The sequence below is a fragment of the Helicoverpa zea genome, chromosome 20 (assembly GCF_022581195.2).
Source record: "Helicoverpa zea isolate HzStark_Cry1AcR chromosome 20, ilHelZeax1.1, whole genome shotgun sequence".
NCBI classification, from domain to species: Eukaryota; Metazoa; Arthropoda; class Insecta; order Lepidoptera; family Noctuidae; genus Helicoverpa; species Helicoverpa zea.
In genome coordinates, this window is record NC_061471.1 from 1,131,510 (window position 1) to 1,157,403 (window position 25,894).

The following is a 25,894-nucleotide window of genomic DNA, read 5'->3' on the forward strand; positions in this document are numbered from 1 at the left end:
CTATCGGTATCAAAAACAATACACTCTATTTTACTCAGAGTAAAGTAATTCTATCTCTAATCTACTTTCTAAACGCAGCTGGGACGGTACCAGGCAGTCATAATTCCACGGGCGGTCAGCGCTAAAAGCTAGAACATCCTCATGGGACGGCGGCGTTACTGGCCGCATGCGACGGCCTGCATACTGTATGAACCACTCCGTACTTTGTGGTCAGCAAACTCGATTTTAGACTTCAAAGTCGTTTCGGGGCGTGCTCGGAGAATTTGAAACGTCCGAGCCGATACGTGATGCGGTCACAACGCGTTAATGTCCCGGTAATGGCCGTCTTGAATTTTGGATATCGAATGGTATTGCCGTTTGAAGTTGTTCCTTTTTTAAGCGAGTTATTGGTAAGAAAAGGGTGCCGAATTGAGTAGATGATCTGACTAGGGCGTCATTACTTGAAAGAGTATACTCATTTACTTAAAGAGTTATGTTTGTTTACTTTATTTTTCTTGAAAATAGGTTATGTTATTCTTGCAAAGAAAATCTACCACGAAATAAATAAATAATTATATACGAATCACAGCTGTATAAGAAAAATGTTACCTGCTCTATTTGACTGGTCTATCATTGGCTGCACTATCCTACGTCTCGCGTTGATAAACCTGAAACAAAACACAATGTTATTAATAAAAAATATTTCATATAGTTGCAGAATCTTATAAATACTGAAAACATAATGTAGGAACATATATAATTTTGTAAATAAATTACGCTGTTCAATATTATCAGCATAATCTTAGTTTTCCGTTTGTGCAAAAGTTCTTGCACAAACAGGCGGGAAAAACAAGTGAGCAATAATGAATTATGTCAGATTCTGCCGATCCTGTGTTTTGCAAGTCGAGCATATATTAGTACCAGGGTAGCATGGCTTGTGAGATGTAAACATATTGACCATCTGTTATCACAGTTCATCATTTAATTTATGCCGTCAACAAGGAGAAAATTGGAGTGAATTGGAACAAGTTTTTCGTTAGGACAATAAGGGTTCCATGGAATTGTACGAAAATTTGGGATAAATTCCAAATAGATAAGATATATGAGTTTTATCTAGGAGCTGTACCCACTACTGAAATAACTTCAGATTCGCTTATCAAAAGGTTTCAAATATCATTGGATAATATATCAAGCTAGGTAGTAGGAGAGCATCCCTCAGAAGGGAGTGACCGGGGGCTATCTCGGCCGGCTTTATGAAAACTAATGCCTTCATTTGGCGTCGGCTCCGGCCACCGGCGATAAGCTATGTCGCCCTAGTACCTCGGGATTACGATTTTGGGATTTACCCTGGACAAGGGGGGGTGACCGATAAAACTTTTGTGGAAATTTCAGTTCGTGTTTGTAATTTAAATGTTTGCAAACTAGCTTATGTTATTATGAATTTTGAAGCATCATTATAACTACCGAAACCGCAGACCTACACATAATTATTTAATTTTATTGCATTATGTTTGTATTTCATATCGTGTTCCAATTTTCGCATACATTATTTTCAAATAGTTCGGAGTATCTGGCTATTATAATGCATTTATAAATCTTGAAGAAAACATGAAACCAATTTCCGAGACGATTAAAGGAATAAATGTAACAGGCGAGAAAATAAAGTTTTTCCTGTGTTTAGTTACATAAACAGCAGGTGGCAGAGTGAGCTATTACCTGGGGGTAATAAATACCGTTTTTCCCTAATTAACGCTTAATTCGGGGTGGGGTCGTGCGCACCCCCACGGCTTAAGACCCCGCAATACCGATTTTTGCGTCGCCAGTGACAAAATGAAAGTAGCCTAATGTTTTATGTGACTTCTTAGCTTAGGAACTGAAAGATAGTACCAGTCTTAAGTTTGTAATTCATGCTCGAAAATATATATTTTGATTTTGCCACCTCTTTTGAGAAATACCTCGTCCAATACTTCGTACCAACAAAAGATCTTTTGTTGAACTAAAAATTTATTAGCAACAGAATTGTTCTCCGCCAAATAACTTTCCCAAAGTCCTGGTAAATGTAATCTTACGTGATATTGTAATTCCAAATCAAGTAAGGATAAATTATAAATTACACCACCCCCCGACGAGGAGTTCTCGCGAAATGCGAATTCTCAGCGCTCACTGAAGGAATTTCTCTCAACCCCGCATACTCATTATTTAATTCGCTTTCAGGTAATTAAAATCCAAAAACTTGGAAGTCGAAATTAAATTTTATACTCTGTAGGTACGCTGTAAGACTTCCATCCCTATTTTCTACCCTCGTGGCGTCGGACGTGCTTGCCGGATCAAATCACCTTTTTAACTTTCCCTATTTAGGGAAAAGCCGGGGAAATCTAGCAATTGCAATAATAAGTTGCTACCAGGACATCATGAGATCGAGTGGTCCGCCCCTATTATCGTTACGTAATGTTATTCTCTCGACCGAATGTGTTTTTCTACTAATTATAATTATGTATTATGTATGTGCTGTTTGTTATTTTGGTATTATATCGGGGTATCAAGATAAATATGAAAAGCTGTTACGTTTTTGTAGACCATATTTGATATCGTTGCTCAAAATTAACAAAAGCTGAAAACGTTTGTGAAAGATGCAAATTGCAGTCACAAAACACCACAAGCAGACAATTTTAACACCAACAGAATCACCATAAAAGCATCACCTAATAAAATAAAAACATTGCTCCCCTCCCGAGTATCAGATGACGCGGTAATGTACCAAATCTTATTACAATTAGTCGCATTTGCATACCAAACAGATATATCAAGCGCATGTGCAATAATGTGCATCAAACAATTGTATCGCCAACCCTTCCGAACAAATCCAGATCGTTTATGATTTATGCGCCCCTGGTATCGGGCCGACCGTTGTCACAAATAAAATAAACACACATACAAATGCAAATTTGGTAATGTCAAATGTGTGTTGGTCTATTGTTGAACTATGTTCCGTATATCATGAATTTTGTGATTTATCGCTTTTATGATGTCGAAAACAATATATTTTGAACGTGTTTTTTTAGTATAGCACAGAATCATAATGATTTTTTGGATTTAATGGCTCTTGTATAACGTGTACTATTATTTATTTTTAGATGACCATTTTCTTTTTAAATAATATCCAACGTGGGTTAAGGTTTAAAAGCTTTAGCTAATCAAACTTGAAAATCTGTAATTTCTGCTACTCACAATTACAATATTACAAAAGGAAACAAAGCTTGGGCAATGTAATCTTAAAACCTCATAGTTAATTGCAGCTAAAACATCAAAATAACAGTAACAGCCGCCGTCAAAATTAATACAAAGCGCGATTTGACAGATACCCTCTTAAGAGTCGTAAAATTTGCCGTTTTTGCGCCGGGACCCCTCTCCCGACGGACAGGGGGTGCTATGGACCCCGGGTCGGCGGATGAAGAGTTAATGAACTAATCTTGATATTAACAACACATTAGACGCATCGGACGCGCGGCCATGCTTCGCTCAAGTAATTACTGGGACCCTTGCAAGGGATAGTGCCACCCCCGCGCTCATGTTCTACGTCAATTTCGTATGTTTTCGTTTAAGGGTTAATTTATTATTATTTTAATGTTTCATGAAATACATGGAATGTGCCAAACACATAATGTGATGTAACAATTCTCTCCTCTTACACAATTGCGCGATTGACATGGCTGTTAATTAAAATTCGAGTAACAATCGATACAGTGCACACAATACATATATTTTCGAACTCGCTCACTATTGCCGGTGTATTAAAAAATTACGGGTGCGTGCCGAAACGGTAATTACACAACAATTATCGCAAAAACTAATCGAATCACAAAGCAATCGGAAGAATATCCGAACGTTCGTACAAAATTCATAGTGACAGTTAATTTGGGAATGCAGTGCGCGCATCGGGTCCCTCTCGCGATCAGATTACTTATTCAGCAGACGTATAACATATTGCCCAAGTAATTGGTTCAAAATACAAACTTGCGCGGTACGCACGAGCCCCGGCTAATTATTTATTTACTTGCCAAATTGCTTTTTCATTATTTGCCAGTCGGGAATTTAAAACAACTTTGCAAAAATACGTCTGGCTGAAACGATCAAATATTAACCCTAAACTGGGAAGTTTGTTTAGATGTTTGCACTACAAAGAGGATCGGTGTAAGCTTAACTAAACATTTGGAGACGATACGTACACTCAAAAGGGTGAATAATACTTGGATTCCGCAACAAATGCTGACGGAATCCGACAAATCCAGTGCGGATACCGGCCGACGGACGGATCGCGTTTTGATGTCTGAGATATCCGGAGCGGCTATGCTACCCTGGTGATTGATTGATCATACGTAGGTGAAAGATATTGCTTTTAGTTTGATTTTTTCTTACCATACTATTCATTGAAGAATACTTTAATTTGATCGAGTGAACTAATCACATTTTACAGCTTCCACTTAAAAGTTTCAGGAGTTAACTAAAACTGAAATATAACACGAAAATAAGCGAGAAAATACCAGTGGTCGAAAACAAAAGGTCCAAGCGTCACGTACAAATACGTCTAATCCACGGAGTCCGGGAGGACAATAAATATTTTTCATGAAATCCACCGGCATCGGCGGCGCATACAAACTGCCTTAAATCAGGCAATTATAGGTGTGACCAGTAAATATTATAACCAGGGGATCAGGAGCCGTGTAGAGATTGTTAAGGATATTGGCTATGTTGTTTTCGTAATGGACTCTTCGCTCCAAGAATGTGCGGTATCAGACGTGAATTAGCGTTATTGTCATGACTGAAAGAAATATGGCTGTTCCGTATAGGTTCGTTCAATGCGAGGGAGGTAAATGTGCTCTTATAAAATTTGATACATTTTATTTTGAAAATGTTCACGTATCAGAATGTAATAAACACTTTTCTGATTTTTTAATATGAAAAGTTTCAGCTGTCGCGGAAAAGCCTTGAATTGTAACTTTCTCCGCTGTCCATTTTAAAACCATTTTCCGAATAAAAATAAAAGTCAACAACAACAAGAGAGTAAAAACAATAAATCGCACTAGTACTAATTTAGCAGGGCTACATAAAGTGGAGAAGCAAAAATCGCCTCTAATAAATTACGTTAGCGGAAAATGCTTCATTTTAAGGCGTATAGCTCCTTAATCCTATGGCAGCCTGGTAGCCGCTGGGCGTAATTACCGGGCGCAATATATCGCCAGTTCGACCTCCCGACCCCCCGAGTTTCTGGGTCCTCATCACGCGGAATGAGTAACACATGGTACTGCGTTAATTGTCGGGGCACACGGATTTGTTTTTATTCTGCGATTGCGAGGGGGACTCGACTGTGTCGCGCCATCGATTTATTTTGTTTTGACTTTCTACTGACTTTCTGCTTTTATGATTTTGTGCAACAACATGAATAATGGCTATATTCTCCGTCTGCACTCACGTATTTGTTCTGTTTTGCTTCGTTACATTTACGCAATTGTGCACTAACAACAGTGGACCATCTAAATATAATCATTCAATTAATATACGCGTTTCCAAATTTAATAGTCAGTAGGTACAATTAACAGGCGACTAATTAGACACCAAGGCGGCATAAATCGGCAGTAAATATCTCAAAGTGTCGCAGATGGTGTCAAAACGCTTGCTCTGCGTGGCCAAGAGGTTACCGATGAGCGGAGGATGATCCAAGATTATTGGACATGGTTTTAAATCGACACTGATGAAAAAGGAGACTTATAAGATTTGTATGTGAAGTAGAGAACTTTGTCAGTATGTCGTACACTATTGTCAAGCGCTGATATAGTCTCAGAAAAGGCGTAAGGAAGGTGTTTAAAAACCAAAACTGTTTCTTTAATAAACGCTTTCTCCTATCATCTAAATACAGCTTTAAATCTCAAGCCTAACCCTCGGGTTTCGCGGCCGCACCCAAGACAGGGTCGCGGATAACATGCAATTGCGATAATAGGCCGACCCGGTGCCATATTGCGCTGATTGGTGACGTGTGCGCAGAATTTATTTTGTATTACAGAACGCGAAGGGTTGAGGTGCGAACAGTTATTTATGGAGTACATCTGGCGTCCAATTTGAATTTGGTACAGGTGAAGTTGGGTGAAAAGATTTACTTGAAAGCCAAATTAGTGTGGAACGAAGTTTGGTTTTGGGTCAAGTAAAAAGTCCCTAGTTTATTTATCCATAGGGGTTAAGAATGCACTAATTTGGCAGTTTTTCAGGAAGGTTTCCATTTCAGTTTGTAATTTACACAGGTATTAAGATTTGAGTGCTAATGAAAGTTTGCAATTTGGTGTGGGGTTGTTTGTCCATCCATCTTAAAACTGACCCCATTTTGTTGGAGGCCAAAAATTTGTCCCGCTCCGCGGTTTCAGCCTGGTTTGTTTTCCCATGAATTTTCATAGATTACCGATTAATCCAACGTGACGATAAAACTAAAATAATGTCAATATTTTAATGATGATAACAATTAAACACCAGGAGCGCATGGTTCGCAGGCGACCGCTAATGAGTGCGGCAGTAGCGCCGGTGCGGCCGCTGCGGCCGGCGCGCGAACTAATTTGGTGCAGTGATGGATTGCGTGTGGCCGATGCGGGTCGCACCAAATACTCCCGTCTTGTATGCTGCCCTGGAACTTGCTCTAATTACGGATCATTCTCATTTATCTTCAAGTCCTACCGTAATGTCTGAGGCGATATTTTGGTGGAATTACTTCTCTATTTTGTATAAGAAAATTTGAATTGAGGCCCTGCTCATGTAGCCAAAGTTTCAGCCAGCTGAATATCAAAAGCAACGGATATGTATGTCCAATGGAAGACACCTCAAAATGATTGATGGCCAATGCTACATAGATCGAACAACTTGTTCCGACGACGAGAAAAACAAAACTTTGTTTAACCGAAATTGTAACAGAATTATTGAAAAATACATTTATTAAAAAACGATCGGTAAACATTCGATATTTTCGTTCTACTACCCACATGAAAGTCAGAAAACTGATTCAAAATAAACAAAGCGCCCATCATGCATTTCATGGCTCGTTTAGATAAATAAAATACAAATTTACAACACGGAAATCACAATAAATATAACAAAAAGCTTTATAATTCTGTTTACAGACGCGTCATGTTCCGTTTCCATAAGCGAACATGAAATAATGCGGATTGAGCAATGAAATTATTATTTAAATCTATTTACGTAAAACCCTTTTGTTAATAGACGTGAGCCATTTGCAGAAATGTACTTAAGGGTTGGTTCTACCAACGTAAAGGAGCATAGACAAAAACTCGAAACAAAGGAGGTCTTTCAACACTTCGTATTAAAAACCTAATTGGAAGTTAGGCGGGTAATGGTAAAAACAGAATGCTAAATTCAAATAAATTGAAGGAACGCGATGGGGCGCTCTGGCCGCCATCACCTCGCGCGCCCATTTGTCAAATTAATGATGGACGGATCAGAATTCTAAGCGGCCACCTGACGCGCGGTGACGTCACGTAAAAATGTCTTTATTTCCACGGACATGTGGCTCAGGTCACGGTTTTCGAAAAGGTCTAGAAATACTTGAAGTTTGCAAATGATTTCTTGGAAAGTGTAGACAGGGATAGGTCTTAGGGGTGTACGTAATCCTAACACCGATCTTAGTTAAGTATCTTTGTTATTTTCAACTTAATATGAGAGAGCAAAAGATAAACAATTTCCTAAGCAAATAAATGATCATCTAACTAATTCAAAACATCTCTATTCCGTTTACATTCGGTTTATTGCTCACTATGATGGTGCGTTCGCGTGTTAACCTCGTCGAATTAGCTGAGCACGTTGCTTAATCGCGTTGTCGCAATCGTACGCTAACAATGGTCGGACCGACGGCCTTTTTGCCTTTTTCACCGACAGATAAGGCCTTTGATTGTCCCCCACAGTTTCTAGCGTGCATCAGTCTATACTTTATGCTCAGGTTAACGATTAAACGCAAATAGCTCGCCAATTTGACGGAGTTTTGTGGCGATGCGACTTTTAGGCGCAATTAAAATTTTTAGTTGGTTTTATTTTGGCAGTGGGCTCTTGTGTTGAATTTTTTAGAACTGCACCTTTGAAATGAGACCCAATTCATCAATCTCCTTTATCTAAAAGGTTGCCAATTAAAAATAATTAAAATTCCAATGAGGCAATTACAAAAAAGTCCTTCTTCCGCGGTAATGTCACTGTCAATTGGCAACCCTGTGCATACAGGACGTAATATATAACTTGGGAGTGGGAATGTTCTAGATAAAGAGTTTGATCGAGAAGGCTCTCAGTTCGTATCGTTTCCGATGTTTTTAAACTGGACGTTTTGTTTGATACATTATATTAATGGACGGTGCGCTGCTACCATAAGTCTCCGGACATTTGAGTGTACGGTTTTATTTATTGGGTCCGAGACCGTAATGGGTCAACTTGGATGAGATATGAAACGGGTGATGTATTGTTTCCTAATAAACACTCTTAGAGCTCTGATTAGGAGATAAACAATTAAACCCTGTTCCATTGAGAAATAATTCGTTTGAGAAGTCTTAGAAATCCAGTTTCCAAAAGATAAATTCTTGTATAGAAACTCTTTTGGGAAACTTCTTGGTGAAGCTAATGTTATTAACCTTCTTCACGTTAAACTTAATAGTTATCTTCCTAATAACTTGAAATAGCAAGTGCAACAGCAGTTATCCTGAGTACGCACCTGTATGGAGACAGTACCGTTGTGTGCAAGTTTATGCGCTTAAATGCATTGTACCGGTGCAGCGCACTGAATCTATAGTTCCTTGTTAGTGTTTGTTAGTTAATTCTTAGAGATCTGTGCGGCACATTAATATTATCTTGGATAAGAAGATCCTACACCTTTTTCTTTGCTTTTGGTATGTAATTGTCTTTTATAAACTTTTGGCATCCAAAAATATGTTCGGTCAGCAATTTGAACTACAGCTTTGGTTCATCAGCATCGTCTACCTAAATTCTTCATTTAAATTTCTACTTACGTAAGTTCTCACGTTTTACCAGTGAATGTAGATTGTAACTATTTACCTAAGCTACCACTAGACCATATATAGCGCGAACTACTCCAGCCTAATATCCAGTACCAGGCGATCCGATGTAATTACAGCAATACAAATTGATGAAATACCAGCGCTCCTAACGACTGTGTCTGATCAAACGATAAGACACGGCGACAAACATAAATCAGACTGCAATTAACCGTTTTAAATGGCCGCCGATTTATGATGGGTTTCAAGCGTGGGCGGCTGTTTGGGACCTTTTTCTAATTGTAGGATGCTGGCTGACATAGGCTAGAAGTTTGAGAGTCTTTCAATCGAAATGTACAGTTTTGTCTCCGCTCTCCAAAAAGGTGTCAATATTTCCCCGAACACAAAAATCGAATAAGAAAGTGAAAAATAGAATCATAACGAATAGATCCGAAGGCTCGATATCGGTCGAGCCTCTATAAATAAAAGGACGTTTAAAATTTTAAGGGCCTCCAGTTCAGCGGAGGCCATTAGAGGCCCTTAACTGGTAACGAACGACTCTCGCCCAGATGCCTGCGGATACCGAACAATTGTTACTCGCGTGAAATTCGTAGCCGATTATAAAAATCGATTTCTTTTTTCGAATAATCGCCATTGACAATGTTGCCTTCGCCTGCACTATGTTGGATTGTTTATGGATGGTTAAAGGTTGTTCCCACTAACGACAATTTACATACGCCTAATTTATTGGCACATTAACCACTTACGTCGTTTCAATTTTGTACAGTTTCTAACATGTGGAATACAATGTGCTTTTATGTCAACAGTTCGAGGGTCGTAAACTATTTTATTTCGCTGTTAACTTTGTGAGAGAAATCCCATCTATCATTGTTTAGTGTAGTTTCCCTCCGTATGGCGGTAAAAGTTTATATTAACTACCTGCAGTGGGACCAGACCCTTTGGAACAACTTTTTGAACTGTAAGTAGGTAGCATTTGATTATAATAAGCTGAACATTTGTCGATGACGCAATAACGTATCGGGGATTACTTCGAACACATTCCATTTTTGAAAACTTTCAAAACATTCGCGCGTCTTATGTAAATGCGCCGCCATTACTATGGATTATGATGATTTTATCGATTTATATTTAATTAAATGTTAAGATTTGACACTTATTAATTGTCACCGAGTTTATAAGGTTTTATAACGATGGAAATAATCAGTCAGGTCACGATTACATCGACGAGCGACCGGTTTTGTGACATGTCATAGCATTTTAAGTAATCGTTATCGATAAATCATGTTAACTCGGAATTCGATGTTTTCGAACGTCTAGCTTTTGGATACGCCCACGGTTATTCTTGGGACGAATGATCGCTTGTGATTTATAAGTGTTAATTACAGAAACATTTTGACTTAGAAAAATGTTGAAGCCAAAATAAAATACTTTTTGTGCGGCGTTTAATTAAATACAAAGTTAATTTAAACGAATTAAATCAGCGTCGCGTTCCATACGACCTGTGGACTACGATGACAGGTCTGAATATTTTTATTGTACGGGACACACTGGCCGATAATTCAATGCGTATAACGGAACGCGGCCGGATGTGACCGCCGCGTCTTCCTGTCACAATTAATTTCCGGGCGCGTTGAAATTGGCGCGAAAACTGTCGCGAGGGGTGGGGGGCGAGGGAGGGGGTCGGGACGCGCCACCGCCGCGGGAATTTTAATTACGCACTCGTATACCGAATACCAATGTCGTCTTGTTTAAATTAAATATAAATTATTCGCCTCCTAGGCCCTGCTCGCCTGGTATTGCGAACTGCGAAACGCTGAATAAACAACTGTTGGCTTTTAATTAGTAAAGATTTTGTTGGTATTTTGTCTAATGTTTTAGTTGTTTCGGAGTTGCGTTAGTTGTGTTATTAGTTGATTGTATAACATGAGGGTGACGTTGAGCAAAACGAATCGCTGTGTGACTGTCGGCTCGCCTGTCTCAGCTAGAGTGATGGAAATCTTCATGTCACAAAGTCCACTACTTCCTAGTGCTGGTGTATTTCCAAAAATCTTAAGTATATCTCCTAGTTAATGAGTTTCTCAACCCTTTAATTCTCATCATTCGTAACTTAGTAGCTCTTAAAACTTCGCGAAACAAAGTAAAGCCGTCCAAATCTCGAAGTATTTAATCATCTTTATTATAGTCAGCTATACACAGAACTAAAAGCAGCATCAAAACTAGTTTAATTTCATAATAAAAGTTTGCAAACAAACTCCAAACGCAATTAGAGGGCAGATGAGGAGCTCACGGCAGACGGGTGCACTTCTTATGGCATTTAACTAACTTTGATAAAAAGATTAAGTATGACAGTTTGAAATATAGCCACCGCAGTCGGTGGAGAAAAAAATAACAGCGCAAAACTTGGTCGAGCGGGCCCCAGCTCCATTGTTGCGAGCGCAGAGTTAATTTTGTAGGAAAGAAACAAGCGAGGCGCAGGTGTACGGCGGCCCGTTGTATTAATTTGAGTCCCGTCTAATACCTACGTATGACTGCGTTCAAAACAGACGCGCCTGAATTTATACGCGAAGTTGAGCGCGTCCAGGCGCCGGCGCCGGGGATTTGTGCACGAATATGAACGCGCCCAGATTATGACGTCCCGTGCTCTGACAATCCGAACGCGCCCATTACGCTCCGTTTCACTGGCACGGGGTTTTAATTGTGAATTATTGCGCGGTGGACGCTCGTTACATATTAACATAATTGTTTTGAAAGAAACGCGTGTAAGCGATCTAGCTGCGATCCTGCTTGAGATAATGTTTTCGTGTGTAATTATGAGCCGTTTGCATAGCGATGTGCGGGTGACATTTGGTGGCCCACATCGCCATTTTGGTAGGTTTTTATCTCGCTTATCATTTTCTTAGAAAACTGAGGGTGTCCATTAGCTAAGACGTAATGGTTGCTTATGTTTAGTTTATAGCTTTTCTCGTTATACCGGTTTTGCTGAGTATACTTTATTAAGGCTTCAAATGTGCATTTTGATGCGTCCCAACGATGTTAATTATCATTTTAGATGCAGTAATTTTTCGTTTATGACTTGTCGTACACAGTGCTCGACGCACGACGTAATAAAAGTCCATTTTAATTGGAGCGTTTTCGTTTTAACGTCTAATTAATACGTTAACTATAATTTTATCAGTCACTGAATTATATTTAACAGCTTGTTACAACATTTTTGAACAAATACTAATTTGTGAGGACGTGTCTCATATTTTTTATATTTCAATAAACTCATATAATAACATACCTACCTAAATGCGTGGAAGTAAGAAACAGACGTATAAATGTCTGCGAGCATTCAAAACATAATTATTGAAATGAAAACAGCCTTTAAATATTTATAACTTCCTCCCATCACAAAATGGCGTAATTAATTCTATTGTCAAAGCTTCGCGCCAAAACGGCCATAGACAAGTAAAGTTTTCCGATGAGACACCATAGACAATAGTGATTACACACGGTTGGTTTCGCGAGGGCCACTCGTCAGTCGCCTGACAGCCGGGACGAGTGATGAACCTCTCTTGTGTTTATTGCACCTGCTGCCAATTGCAATTTACATTTGTTTAATTTGAATAGTTTACTGTGGGTGTTGGAGATTTACTATTCAAATGGTATGGGATTAAGAATTCATTGGGGTTATTGTAAACCTTTATTACTAGGGTCTAGATGAGCAACTAAAGTGATGAACTTTGATGCAACTCGAGGGATGATTTTAAGTAATAAGAAGAATATGAATTAGACTTTACAATCACCAACACAATCGAATACTTACTACATAACAATTTTATTATTTTTACCTAACACAACTTTCATATAATCCACCTAATCATAATTATAAATACACAACATAATTAAGCCGAGTTATCAGGAGCACAGAAACCCGAGGGATTGTAAACAAACGACCATAACTCACAAACGCGCCTTACTGATAAGAAACTTTCATTATGGACCCGAAAATGTTGAATTTAAAACGGGGCTTAATCAAGTAGGACCCAGTACCTGTGTGTTTAGGTTCGGATTACTTTGCGAAAATTACCTTACTATCGGTTGCTTTAGATTAATTCTGTTCCCTCTTCCGAATTATGGGTGAGGACCTTGCTTTTCACATTTTTGTGTCAGCAGAAAGAGTTTTAAAATTAAACTGCTCTGATGTATGCTTCAGTATATGATAGGGCCTTTTTAGTTGCTTGAGCCTAAGCTCGAATTAAGAAGTCCCCAGAGCTTTAAAATCAACCAAAATTGCCGTTCCTCTCGAACAATGCAAACACAATTAAATACTAATTTTTAATACATAAAATCTGTATGTTTGTTTGTCATTTAAGCAGTTTGTACCGCGCCGCTCCCGGCGTACCAGGGCGGCAGAGCCGGGCAGGAGCATTCCCTAACCCCTTCGCAGTTTGATAAATGGCCAATTACTGTGCCCGCCCCGTCCCTTCTGTTAGCTTGTTGCCTATTTTGAATTGCTTTTGCTTTTTCGTTTAGATTAATATCTAAATAGGATAGATACGGATCCCGCTTTAGGTATTTTACGTTGTTTTTAAACGTAAATTTCGGGCTGGGAGCGCTCCACGCTCCTTTGTTCGCCCGTTTTTCGCTGCCCCGCTATTGTTTTCGTCTCTAATACCAACGAATCTTTGTTCTGTCTTGTTGTGTAATACGTTCTTTTGTTTTAATGGGATTTCCCGTTCGATATACGTGTTTTGATTTTGATCTTAGGAAATTGGCTGATGGCTTTTATGGTAAAAAAGGGATTTTCTTTCTGAATGAAATTGCTTCGTTTTTCTGTCGAAGAATTTTGGGCCGGGTCTCCATGAAATTATTCAATAGTCCTTTTTCTTCTTGGTAGAGAACAAAACCTTCATGAGAACTAAAAAACCAGTCACAAAAGAATCTCCCACCAGCATACAATACAAACAGTGTGACAGCCAGGGGCTCAGGTGTAGGTGTACTCTCAAATACCCGTCATTACTTGATAAGGGCAGCAGGGGTATTACCAACCCCTGTTTATTTTTCCCGAATTCAAAGTGCCCATAATTGCCTACAGACTTAAGCTCATTTAAAATTTTAACTCTGAAAACAAATGGGATTTTTTGGGGACGAATGTAAGTGTTGGGCACTTCTGCTGTGTATGGGATGTGTCATGTAGTACCTAAGGAGTATGTTAGGTAAATTAATGGTTATTTTAACGTAAGTATATATGTATAAATTGCAATTAATAATTTATTGTAATTTTTATTAAATAGTTTGATTTTGTTTTAGTTTCCTAATATCTTATCTGAATCTTTTCTAAATGTACTAGAGGCTTATGACAAGCAAAGAGATTGCAAAACAGAGTATTCCAAAAATGAGTTTCTTTGAAAGAGGCCGTAGTAGGTACCTCCTTTGTAGATACATTATTATCCATGTAGTACATCAAAACAAAATCATATACAACTCATAATACATAGATAATTGGTGTAGTCTTTTCGCTGATTGGACGAGACCATGATGACATCAAATTACATAGGCCCGGTCACGCAACGACACGCATTTGATACGAAATTACTGACAAGGCTACGCTTTACACTGTAATACCGTTTTTAGTGTATGTAATAACTATCATTACAGCTTATTACGGTAATTGTGGCTCCGTAACGGCGTACTATAATGATCATAATATCTATTTCAATTGGGTATGCGGAACCAATCGGTGACCAACTTTGAGTGTTGTCTGTGGTACTGTCGTCTATGATGGTTTAAATTACAGTAAATGATGATTTGAGTGATGCAGCTCGTGTATTTTTCCATTAGTTTAAGTAAAGTTCATTTTCTTGTACAAAATAAATCGTTTTTTGTGCAAAACACATAGGAAGTGGTGAAGGGTGGGTGTTTTGGGGGCTCTCTTTTGTAATTTGTTGGCGTTCGAAAGTGCTGTTTTTTTAGCCAACTTGAGACAACTAACTATCTAGCATAATCACAAAGCTTTTTAACATTTAATCGAAAGCTTAGATATACTTCTTCCAATCTTCTCATCACTTTTCGAACCTTCCAAAGACAATACACAAAATGACAAGAGCCTTCAAAACACAATGTGTTTACAAACATATCTAGACACATGACATGTCCGTCTGTCAGGCCATCACGCCGCCATGATGGATGCGAGCGCGATTAGAAAAATGTTAATTATACGTCATTGTAGGCTTGTAATGATAGGGCGATTTTTTTTTGTGTATTAGGAAATTCCTATAGCTAATAGTTTAGCTTTGGAAATAGAGGGCAATATGAAAGGGGATCGGTGACAGTTAAAATTGCAGTCTCTCGATTTGACATGACAGAATCATGTTTTTTTGTATTGCAGTATCATCCTCCTGCCCTTATCCCAATTTTATTTGGAGTTGTGTGTTTTCTTCTTCCATACCCGTTATAAAAAATAGCTTTATATGAGGTGTTTTAAAGAAACATAACTATTCAAAATTGCTAAGCAAATTGACTGCCCAAGCGATAACATAATTGTAAATGAAGTGTAAAAAACGTAGTAGGTTCCCACAGACCACCGAAACAGCGTGGGCATCAAGATCAATGACCAGTCAGTGCGGATACACGCCGAATTGATGGCACAAACCAATGATAACAACTAAAATGCCGTTACAACACAATTTTTCAACGTTCAAAAACACCTAAGAAGAAATACAATATTCAATAAACTTCACACAAAAAAATGTTGAGTACAGATAACGTCAAAGGAGAAACGAAACGTAACTTTTATTTTTTTGTAATTTAATTGGAGTATTAACGGGCCATAGATAAAGTCACTCTGCCTCCTAACTTTTTTCGTTCTTTTTTCAACTTTATCAGATGGCTTACCGTTTGAATTTAAAGGTGTGTCAAGTTTGTACGAAGTTTTAATAGACTGCCTGATCAGATCTTGAGAAAATACATTCAAATAAATTGGTCTATTTGCCTACCGGAATGAGCGACGCTACTTATGTATTTTCAATTTCTATGTCTATGGAAGTGTATTTAAAATGTGCGTTCGATCATACGCCATTTTGTAGCAGTGAATATGTTATTTCTGCCCTTTTACAAATGTTCACTTAACGATGTGTGATAGAATAAAAATTAATGTTAGCATATTTTTATTCAAACGGGCGCTAATTCAAGGGCCAATTACAAATAGATATTTATTTAACACTATCGTGAAGTATTTCTCGAAAACTTGAAGACTTAGTTGTTTTTTGTAATAGCAGGATAATTGTTGCGTGCTGCAGCTGTATTGATGTCGGACAAACATTTACAATCAGTCGGAATGTCTGTTTGTCAAGCGTATTGACAGTAATGCCGCGATATAATAAAATACCGTGAAATAACAGCGACAGCGGTAACCACGTCTCCTAACGTAATTTAATGAATTAGCATTCATTGGATATTTTGGCGAGGGTAGAGGGTAGCCGGTAAACATCCACACGTTACGTCGCGCGCAGCACAAACCTGCATATTTCTAAGACTTTATTACATAATGTGACTCAAACCTTCCTCGTGCCCATAACTACGGAATAACATTAGAACGTTTTCCCGTCTTTCCGGGCAAAATACACGAGTTGGGGAAAAAAAGGAAAATTTGGTCACTGCGACCGTCCATAAATTCGCGTAGAGTTGCGGGTACTGCTCTAATTCCTTTGTTTGCTAAAACCGAAAACTGCCGTGGACATCCCGCGATGCCAATACGATATTTCACTCGCTCCCACTTGACTGATTCCTCTGCGTTAGAGTGTGACAGATGTATTTGACGCATTGCGTTCCGGGAACTTATTGGCGAGTCTCAAAGGCGGTAATCGTTTGTCTCATGTGCCAATCTAGTAATATACATGTAGTAGATTTATTAGACGTAGGTTAGCTTGTTCCAATCTAATATTTGGTGTTTTTTCTTGGTGCCGGGCGCGGCATCTAGCGGCGGGTTGCGACATGTCAATTTCCCTGGCGCGGCGCCAGGCGCTTTGTTAAAAGCTTTGGCGTCGTGAGAGGCAGCCGTAGTTATATGAACCTAGCTTTAATGCTACCAGATAATATACTATTTGACGGTAGAATGTGTAATTTTAAATTTGCACTCTGTTGCTAGTGATATATTTTGCAGTTTTTTCGCTGCAATTTAATTTACGGTCACTTGTTTAGGATTAAAGTTTCGCTGTAAGTATTAACCGTCACGTGATACGCATTGCACTCGCTTTGTATGCTTTACTAGCACACGCGAGCGTTTTATAAGTGAAATTCTTTATCTAGATTAATTGTCTGCTTCTATCATTTGTCTGTATTCATTTAAACGAGAATTACTCCCAAGTTTTAAACTGCAAACATTAGCACTGTACAATTTCCCAACCATCTGACAGATTACCCAAATTCGAACTCTAACCGCAACATCCAAAAAAGTTACATGTCAATTTATGTCGCTATGTACGTGGACTCGACAATACATTATAATATCGCGGTGGAACGTTGCAAGATGGCGTAATAATACCTCGTGTACATTAGCAAGCCATCGAGGCTGCGACAATAGACCCGGCTGATTTATCGCGCAGCGGATAAGGCGTTCCGCCAATGGAAAAAGGATTTTCCCGGGGAAAACTTCAATGAGAATAAATTTAAGGGGCATTGATGGATTTTAAAAGATTTCAATCGTGTAATTGTGATTCTGTTGTCAGTGGAGTTTGTTTTGTTTTTACTATTATTTTTAAAAAGTAAAAGAATTTAGAATAAAATGTTGATTGCGCTAAATATAGGCTTTTAATTTCTAGTGGAATTAAGTGTCACTTTTCAACTTTCATTGCCATGATACTTAAAAAAAAGTAAAGTTAATTTCTCAATGGCTGGTAGTTTACACCGAGTGGTCTCTTGACGCTTCCACGCGATGATTACACCCGTTTTGATAACGAAATGTAATCTTAATGTTAATTCGAAAATTATTCAAATCAGCCTCCATGATCACCCAGATAAGCCGCAAGAAAAACGAGCCGAGAATTTTTATTACGACATGTGTTCTATATTTATCTGATAAGCTCAGAATTGTGTTCCTCGATCAATTTGCAAAGAATACGTCTCTCAAGTTTTATCTGCGCGAAAACTTTTCACGAAAAACTCACTTAATGAAGTTTCCCGATTTGGCCGGCGATCAGCAATAAAGTCCTGTGAATAATCTGTGCGATCACTGAAGTAATCTGCAATAAAACGCGAAGGAAGCCAGTTATTATTGAAGTGTAAAGTAATATCCTCATTATGCGATGAGCTGAATAACAATTATTACAGGCGGTATTCAAGCGCAGTGCAGTAAAAACGGTTGATTGCCCACGCCTCCGACGCTGCAGACATTTTCATATGCACAGATCTCTTGCCAAATTTTTAATTATTCAAATGAGAGCACCAAAACACCAGCATGAATAACAGCCGGGCCAGCTCATAGCTCGCAATAAAAATATAACGATGAAAGCGCACGGCCGTGAAACTAAACATCCCGCGTCACCGTTTGACAGTTCAGAATGTAGTCTATTAAATTATAAACGTCCCTTCTCACCTTCGCAGTTTTTTTATTCAATGTAACTCCTAAACAGAAAGGATACATTATAGATACGCGGCGGAGCAGACACGTACAAAATGAAAATAGGGGAAAGGGAGCGAGGGTGGGGGCGGTATGGAAATGTTGGTCAAATATATCATCCGGCGTCTGACAGGCCAATTCTCTTATCTCACGCGCGCGGCACCAGCGCGATCTAAGCTAGCTTAGCTAATATAAAATGGTTTTAAATTCAAGTTTAATTCGGGCTATCTGCAGCTCTCCGCCGCGTCGTAAATACGAACCCCAACCCACATACAAAAGGCGGGTGCGATTTACGGTTTTGACGGATTTCGAATATTTTAGCAGCAGGTCTCGGGATTAGGCCGAGTTACGCGGCGTGCGGACCTCGTACATCGTCGCCCGGGTGGGCTTACATTTTAATAAGACGATGATAATTTAGACTCGGGTGAAACTAGTCTTGGGATATGGTGAGCAGCTGCGCCGCCCGTTACACACCCGCCGATTTAATATTAGTTTTCAGTCGAGGCGCGATGTACGGCAGGATAAACTTTTCGCCTCGATATCATTACACCCTCTCTTATCTCATATTCCGAGGAAATTATTCTTTGTTTGCGCGGCGGGCGGGCGAATCTGCACCGCATCAGTTTACAACACGAGGACATCATAAAGTGTAAACAATGACGGCGTTTTCCATTACAATATGTTTACCGATCCGTGGAGCGGCGCATTATGTATGTTATCCTGGTAGGACGCGCGGGGCGCCGCTGAATTTATGAGACTCCGGCAAATATTTGGCGCTCCGAGTTCGGACGCTCACTGTCGGCTGACAACGGGAAGATTGTCGGCAACTGTTTACACAACGGGATATGGTAATTTTTCAGTCGCCTCGTTTCTCGCTGTAAGCGTATTCCGTTCACGGCGCGGCTCCGTTCTGTTCTCTTTACATTTAGTTTATTTCAAACATCGGAAGCGTATCCGGACGAGTCCGGGTGACGGACGACGTAAACAGAGTGGGCTGACGTTTAGTGTCATTAAATCTCGTAATAGGATATCATAAATCGCAGGAGGTCGGCGGTACCAGGCTGCCCGGGCGGCTGTCATCGTTTGTCAGAGCATTTCACGCATTGTTGGACAATAACGCAGGCAGGGGCGGGCTAGCATTGTGCGCGGCCGGCCGCCTGGATGCGGACGTGACGCGTGCGCGATATGCTGACCGCTGCTAACACAACGCCGCCTATGCGTCCACTCCACACGTCAAATATACATCTCTTTTGTCACAAGAGATACGTTGCGCACGTAACTCGGCATTATCCAAGAGATTCCTCCCCCATTCGGCTAATGTAAAGATGCGCTCAGGTTGTAATTCTCACTTGAGCTGTCTCGAAGTGATTCACTCAAAAAGTTTCTTAAACCGGCACCCGTATACGTACGTACCACAATCAAATTTATATCGTCGGTCGAAGGTAAAAAAGTGAAAAAATAAAATAACATCAAATATGTTTGGTATGCATCGTCTCAGAGATTCACATCAGAAACTTAAGCTTAAAAGAACCGGGCGGGATAAAAAACATCGTGGAGTCGAAAAAAAAGAGTAAAAACTTGACCCCTGAGAGCCGGCCGCGTAAATTCGAATCAAAAAGAATCAAATGTCATTTTACGAATGTATTCCCTTAACGATTATCAATTTATAATGTCATTGAAGCGGTGCTTTCTTATAAAATGGTTTACGTTACATTAAAATAGGTTTAACAGTGGATTTATGGTAATAATTTAACTTGAAGCTTCGTGGATAGCGGCTGGGCAAAGTTCACTTGATTTGAATGTATTCAAATGATGCTTAAAATACTTTAATATTACATAACATGCATATGATTTTAGGTATTTACACAAAAGTCCGATTTTCGCAAGTTACTGCAACATCCGAAACATTTCAAAAGTTTTTAAGATTCTTATTTAAATGCTAAAAATAATTAGTTAATATAATTTATGTTATTTAAATGTTTTAGTTGAATATCCTTTGTGAGGCAGTATCAGCGTGGGGTCTAAGGCCCGTTGGCGTTCTTTAATGCAAAACTCGAAATAACTTGGCTTGTCTTTTTATGCATATAATTAAGATAAATTAGAAATCAACTGATTGTTATTGGCAGAGTTTTCATTGACAGAGAAGTTAAGAAAGTATAGAATGGCACAATTTTTTTTTCTAGACATTTGAATTTCGAATTTATCACAAAAAGATGACACTCGAGTTCCTAATTTAAGACAAAACCATAGATATAATATTACTAAACAAGATTGCGCACGCTCAAAATATATATTTACGAAAATGAACTCTATTCTAACGCAATAAGGTACTAAATTGGTTGCATAATACACAGAGGCAAATCCGAGCCGAGAGAGATAGTTCGAACGGAGGCTGTTTGTCTCTTTCTAACACCTTGCCAGCATAAAAAAATGTTGTGATCAAAAGTTTTGTCTTCCCAAAAACAATTGAATCACTTATATTTTTATCTTATTTTAACAATTGTAAGTCAACAAATTAATAACAATCGCATTAATTTATTCGTATTTATTATTAAAACATAAACAACATTTGCTTTTTTTTATTTTCTAGCGGTAACCCTGAACATTCTTGGCGCGTAATCAGCATTTAAAATTTTGTTTATATTTTTTTGTATTAAATCAATTTAAACTATTAAAATGGTGAAAAAGTGTTGCGTTTCTACTTGCAAAAGTGAATACTATGGTGGTTGCAATATATCGTTCCACAGGTTAGCTAATAATAACATTTTCGTAAACCAAACAACTAGGGTGCCCATGAATTCTTGTAACGAGTCAAAATATGGGTGATGGATTTTAAAACTGTTGTACTATTGTTATAGCTTCCCAAAACATGAAGAAAGGCGACATAGATGGCTCAGCAGTCTATATATGAAGTAGAAATACAAAAAAAAACAGTCTTCACTTCGAATCTTCCTGCTTTTATACTGCTAATTTCCGCTAATTATTAAAAGCCTTTATTAGTATCTTAAGGTCACAAACTGCGTAAGTTAAAACTTCAATACTAATCTGTGTTTAATAATCTTAGCAAATTCGGATTTGTCTCACATAGCTTAATCTCATAGTCACCCTATTAGAAAGGGACAGACAGCCTCCGTACTAACTGTTTCACTCGGCTCGTTTTTTGGGTTTATATGCGCAGTCCTGTTTACTAATATTATGTCTATGGACAAAACTGACATTACAAAACAAGATGGCCGTGAAAACCATAGACAGAAAAGCAAAAGCAAAAAAAAAAGACTTTTTATTGAACTTCAAGGTAAAAACAAAGTACTGGAATAATTTTCTCAAAACGGTGGTATCGTGGTACCAATTACTTTGGCCGAGGCACTCGGAGACAAATGCCTTCTCATATATCGAGATGTTATCGCAATGTACTGGTATCGAGACGATGCCTCGCAACGGTTAATCAGACCACAATGGGATAAATAAAAACGTATAAAAACGTACTATTATTCTGTGGTAGTATCTTAAAGTTCGAATGGGTTGTCTATGATCATTGCTTTTGGAGGTTTGGCTGCTTATGGATTGAGTATATTCTAATTCTGGAAGAATTAATTACGTAATAATTTTTACTTGGTTTTCGTTAACAGTCATGAGAGTACCAGAAAAATTTCAATGTCAAAATAAAAGATGGTCTGAAAAAGTCCAAAATTCTTTTAAAATCTAACGATCTCTTAATTGATCAAAAATAATAAAAAACAAAACTAAACTTATTGTAAGCTCACATACAAAAAAAGAAGGTTCTCAAATCTTTGGCATTTTTAGAAAACTTTTCAAATGCATTTTTTTCCTAAATCTCTTAAACGCTATGCCAGCCTAGTACTTATTAAAACCGGTACGATTCCGTGGTGTTTGACTGACGTGCAACCATGATGTATCTGCTCCGCGGGTCAAGGGTCAGCCATTGATGGATGGTCAGAACTTCCCTGATGAGGCTGGACTCGAGAGTCGAGGTTCCGTCAGATAACTTATACGTACGAGGAATAGAGTATGTAAGGAACTTTAATTTTTACAATGCATTTTATAGTTTACCTGTACCAAGATATACATATTTTCATACATGTGAATCGTGAACTTACCTGTAACAAAAAATACAATTCATAAATAAATTGACACTCAAATAAATGATGTAACGCTTTTTAAAATAAGAACAAAACAATGTCCCCGGTTCCAACCCTTCCCCATCATTAAACAACCAAAATCATCTCACACTTTGATTTAAAAATGGAAGGATGGAATCCTGATATTTTTAAATCAAACACCCGAATCGTTCCGAGAACTGACGGTCTTTCACGAACCTCGCGTTATTCTACGAATGGCGGGGTGACTAACCTCGAAATTAGCCTAGCGATTTGAAAATTATAGACTCGAAGTTTATTTCAAAGCAACAAAAGACAATGCGTGATAATTGAACAGAAACATTTAATGGTAAGTGGTGACATGCGAGCAAAACAGTAATTTGATAGCAATTTCAACTTGATACGACAATTACGCCGTGATTAGGCTATAAGAATGGCGATTGCGATTCGCACGTGATATTTCCCGCCATTATGGCGGAAGCGATTTTTTTAAATTGGCTGTTATTATTTTATCTGGTACCTACGTGTAATAAAAAATATAAATCACGAAGCGTCGTAATAGTTGCTGTGAAGGGAAAAAACGTAATTGATCTTGAATCACGTGGAGACTTGACAATTGTAGGCATGTGTTAAGTCCCTCCCTCAAGTTCTGAGAAATACCTACACTCTCTAGTAGGTATTAAGACTCCACAAGTCATACAATCGATCATTCAACAACCTTAGTGAAAGAGACGTCATATTATTTCAATCTCTAAACGACATTTATAATTACTTAAAAATATGACATCCGTGACGGAAGCACAGAGCATTCTAAACAGATGGGCTGTTAACTGTTAATCCCACATGCATCTGTCCCAGACCATAAACTAAGTCACCAAAAAGGTTGAAGTTTATAATAAAACTAAGAACAATGATCAGAGTATCTTGCTTGTTCGAGGTTGCGTGCGTACGTCACTCAAATCGGATCACCTGATACGTAAATTACTCAGAACCGTTTTATTAACCAATTTGTTCCGTTTCGAGTGAATACAATTCGTATTATATGTGACCGGCCATTGTTGTTGCTTATTTGTGTAATTTCTAAATTATACGTGTATTATATTGTGCTGGGTGCAATCATGTTACGTGTAATTTTGTTGAAATCTAGTGATATGGTAGTGTTGGTAATCGGGTCGGGGTTTCCAACATGACGTTGGTTTCCTTTTTTAAATTTATCTAAAGGAATGTTTCTTGTGTCATGTGTATTGTTTATGGTACATACTGTTCGTGTTAGTGTATGAATTGTCAAAACAGCAGCCAAAATAACAAATATATTCGACGATTTCACAGTCGTAACCTTAAGATGAGACGACTGAACGAATAATGGTTCACTCATAAACAAGATTTTCGACATAACTCGAGCTTATCAACCTGAATGTTGAACCCTTTATGAACATACAAATATTTGTTAATATGTTGTGTCCGAATTTATTATATCAAAATAACTTTTATAAATTAAGTTTAATAGTTACGAGAGCATTAACATAAAGCCAGCGCCCTAATTGCGACGGTACATAAATAATATCGGTACAAGTACTCCACCTAATTAGTCGACTATGAAGCGAACGCGCTCGCTATAGCGCCTTTTTCTTCAGATTTTCCGACCGCCTTAGTGTTTCCCATTAAAAAAACTCTACCAATCCATCGTACTCTCTCCGCTTGCACCTTGCACCGACCTATTATTTCCTTTTCACTCTTTTGTTTCTGCGATGTGGATGTCTCGCTCCGCGCTCCGCCCATTTATAAAATCGACTGGCCGCCGCGCCGTCCGTTCACCTGTCCCTTTCCCGTCCGACTGATTTATGTGAGAGTGAGCGGGTTTGATCGATGCTTTGTTTTCCCGCTTCAACTGTCACACCGCATTCGTTTTTCAAAAAAAGGCGCGCACTGACCCTCGGATTAGGTTATACGTTATTACCTGGTGTAAATTCTGATAATGCGCACAGATTGCGGCCGCGAATTCCTAAGGCTCGAGTGTCGCCTTGTGGGAAACGCAATGGTGGTTTTTTTGCTCGGTAGGTACCGGCGTTTTGTAAAACTATATTTACGATAATGTTATCTCGCGCAGCGGTGTTACGTTACCTACCTACGCCGCGGGTACGCGTGATTAATGATTAACTCAGTCGACGCGGAACCTCTTCGCTCCGACGAGTCCGTACAGAAAAAAAAAATCAATTCTAAGAAACTATAATGCTTATTGTTCGATTGCTCGCCGGACATAATGAAGGTGTTTCCTATCGAACAAATAAGTAATCGTCTATAGTGTTAGAACGATCAATCGATTGTTGCATGTTTCCAAAAAGTCGCGAATTAAGATTTCAAGGCGGGCGCGCGATTGCTCTGCAAAAAGGGCGCGCCCGTTGACAAGTTGAGAAATGTCATGGCGGTAGTTTTTTGAGATTATTTTTGGCGGGAATACCATTCTAATCAAAATAGTTTACGCGTCGGCCGTACCGCAGATTAGATTCGTTTGTTTTGGTCGATCGTGGGAACGATCCGAGTTTTTTCAATAATGGGTCTCGAAATCGTTTTGGAATCCTTCATTCCGGATTGAAGTAAAAAGATTTAATTTGTCCAAACATTTCGGTTCTAAATGGTGGCAGGTAAAAACAAATGGCACCTTCATTACGATTCATACATTCATTGTTTGAAACAGAGGAAAAAATAATCGTTACACGTTGGAAGCTTCCACGTTCCGCGAAACTCCGATATCATGTGTCGGGAGCCCGACAAACTGTTATAAATCAAAATGCGAACAAATAAAAACGGCGCGCGGAGGTGAAAACGTTATTATCTTTATAATTGCACGTCAAGGCGGGAAAACTGGGGGGCATTCGGCGCTTTCCTTGTCTCTGGCCGTTTTTTTAACGCGGCGACGCTATGATATATCGGCCCATGAATACGGGATGTATCGCGACACCTGCTCGCTTCCTTATGAATCCGAAATTGCGACTTTCTTGATGTCATTATATCCTGGTACCTAGCCGGAGTTTGTTTGCTGCGTATATTTTATGTATGTCTGATATATTGCGTTGTGTTTTCGCTTTAGATCCCCCCAGAAGTCATAAATAAAGTGTAGCTCGTATGGATTATAATGTCCGTTTCGCTAA

The 25,894-nt window shown here is 38.8% G+C and overlaps 1 protein-coding gene across 4 annotated transcripts in view; it reads right to left on the reverse strand.

Annotated features, from left to right (window-relative positions):
• LOC124640375 (homeobox protein homothorax) overlaps positions 1 to 25,894 on the reverse strand; it is a 256,533-nt gene that overhangs the window by 6,101 nt on the left and 224,538 nt on the right. For all 4 annotated transcript variants that reach the window (XM_047178120.1, XM_047178119.1, XM_047178118.1 and 1 more), the window contains exon 12: positions 589 to 647. In XM_047178120.1, the coding sequence (XP_047034076.1) occupies positions 589 to 647 (59 nt within the window). The remainder of the gene's footprint in view (positions 1 to 588; positions 648 to 25,894) is intronic.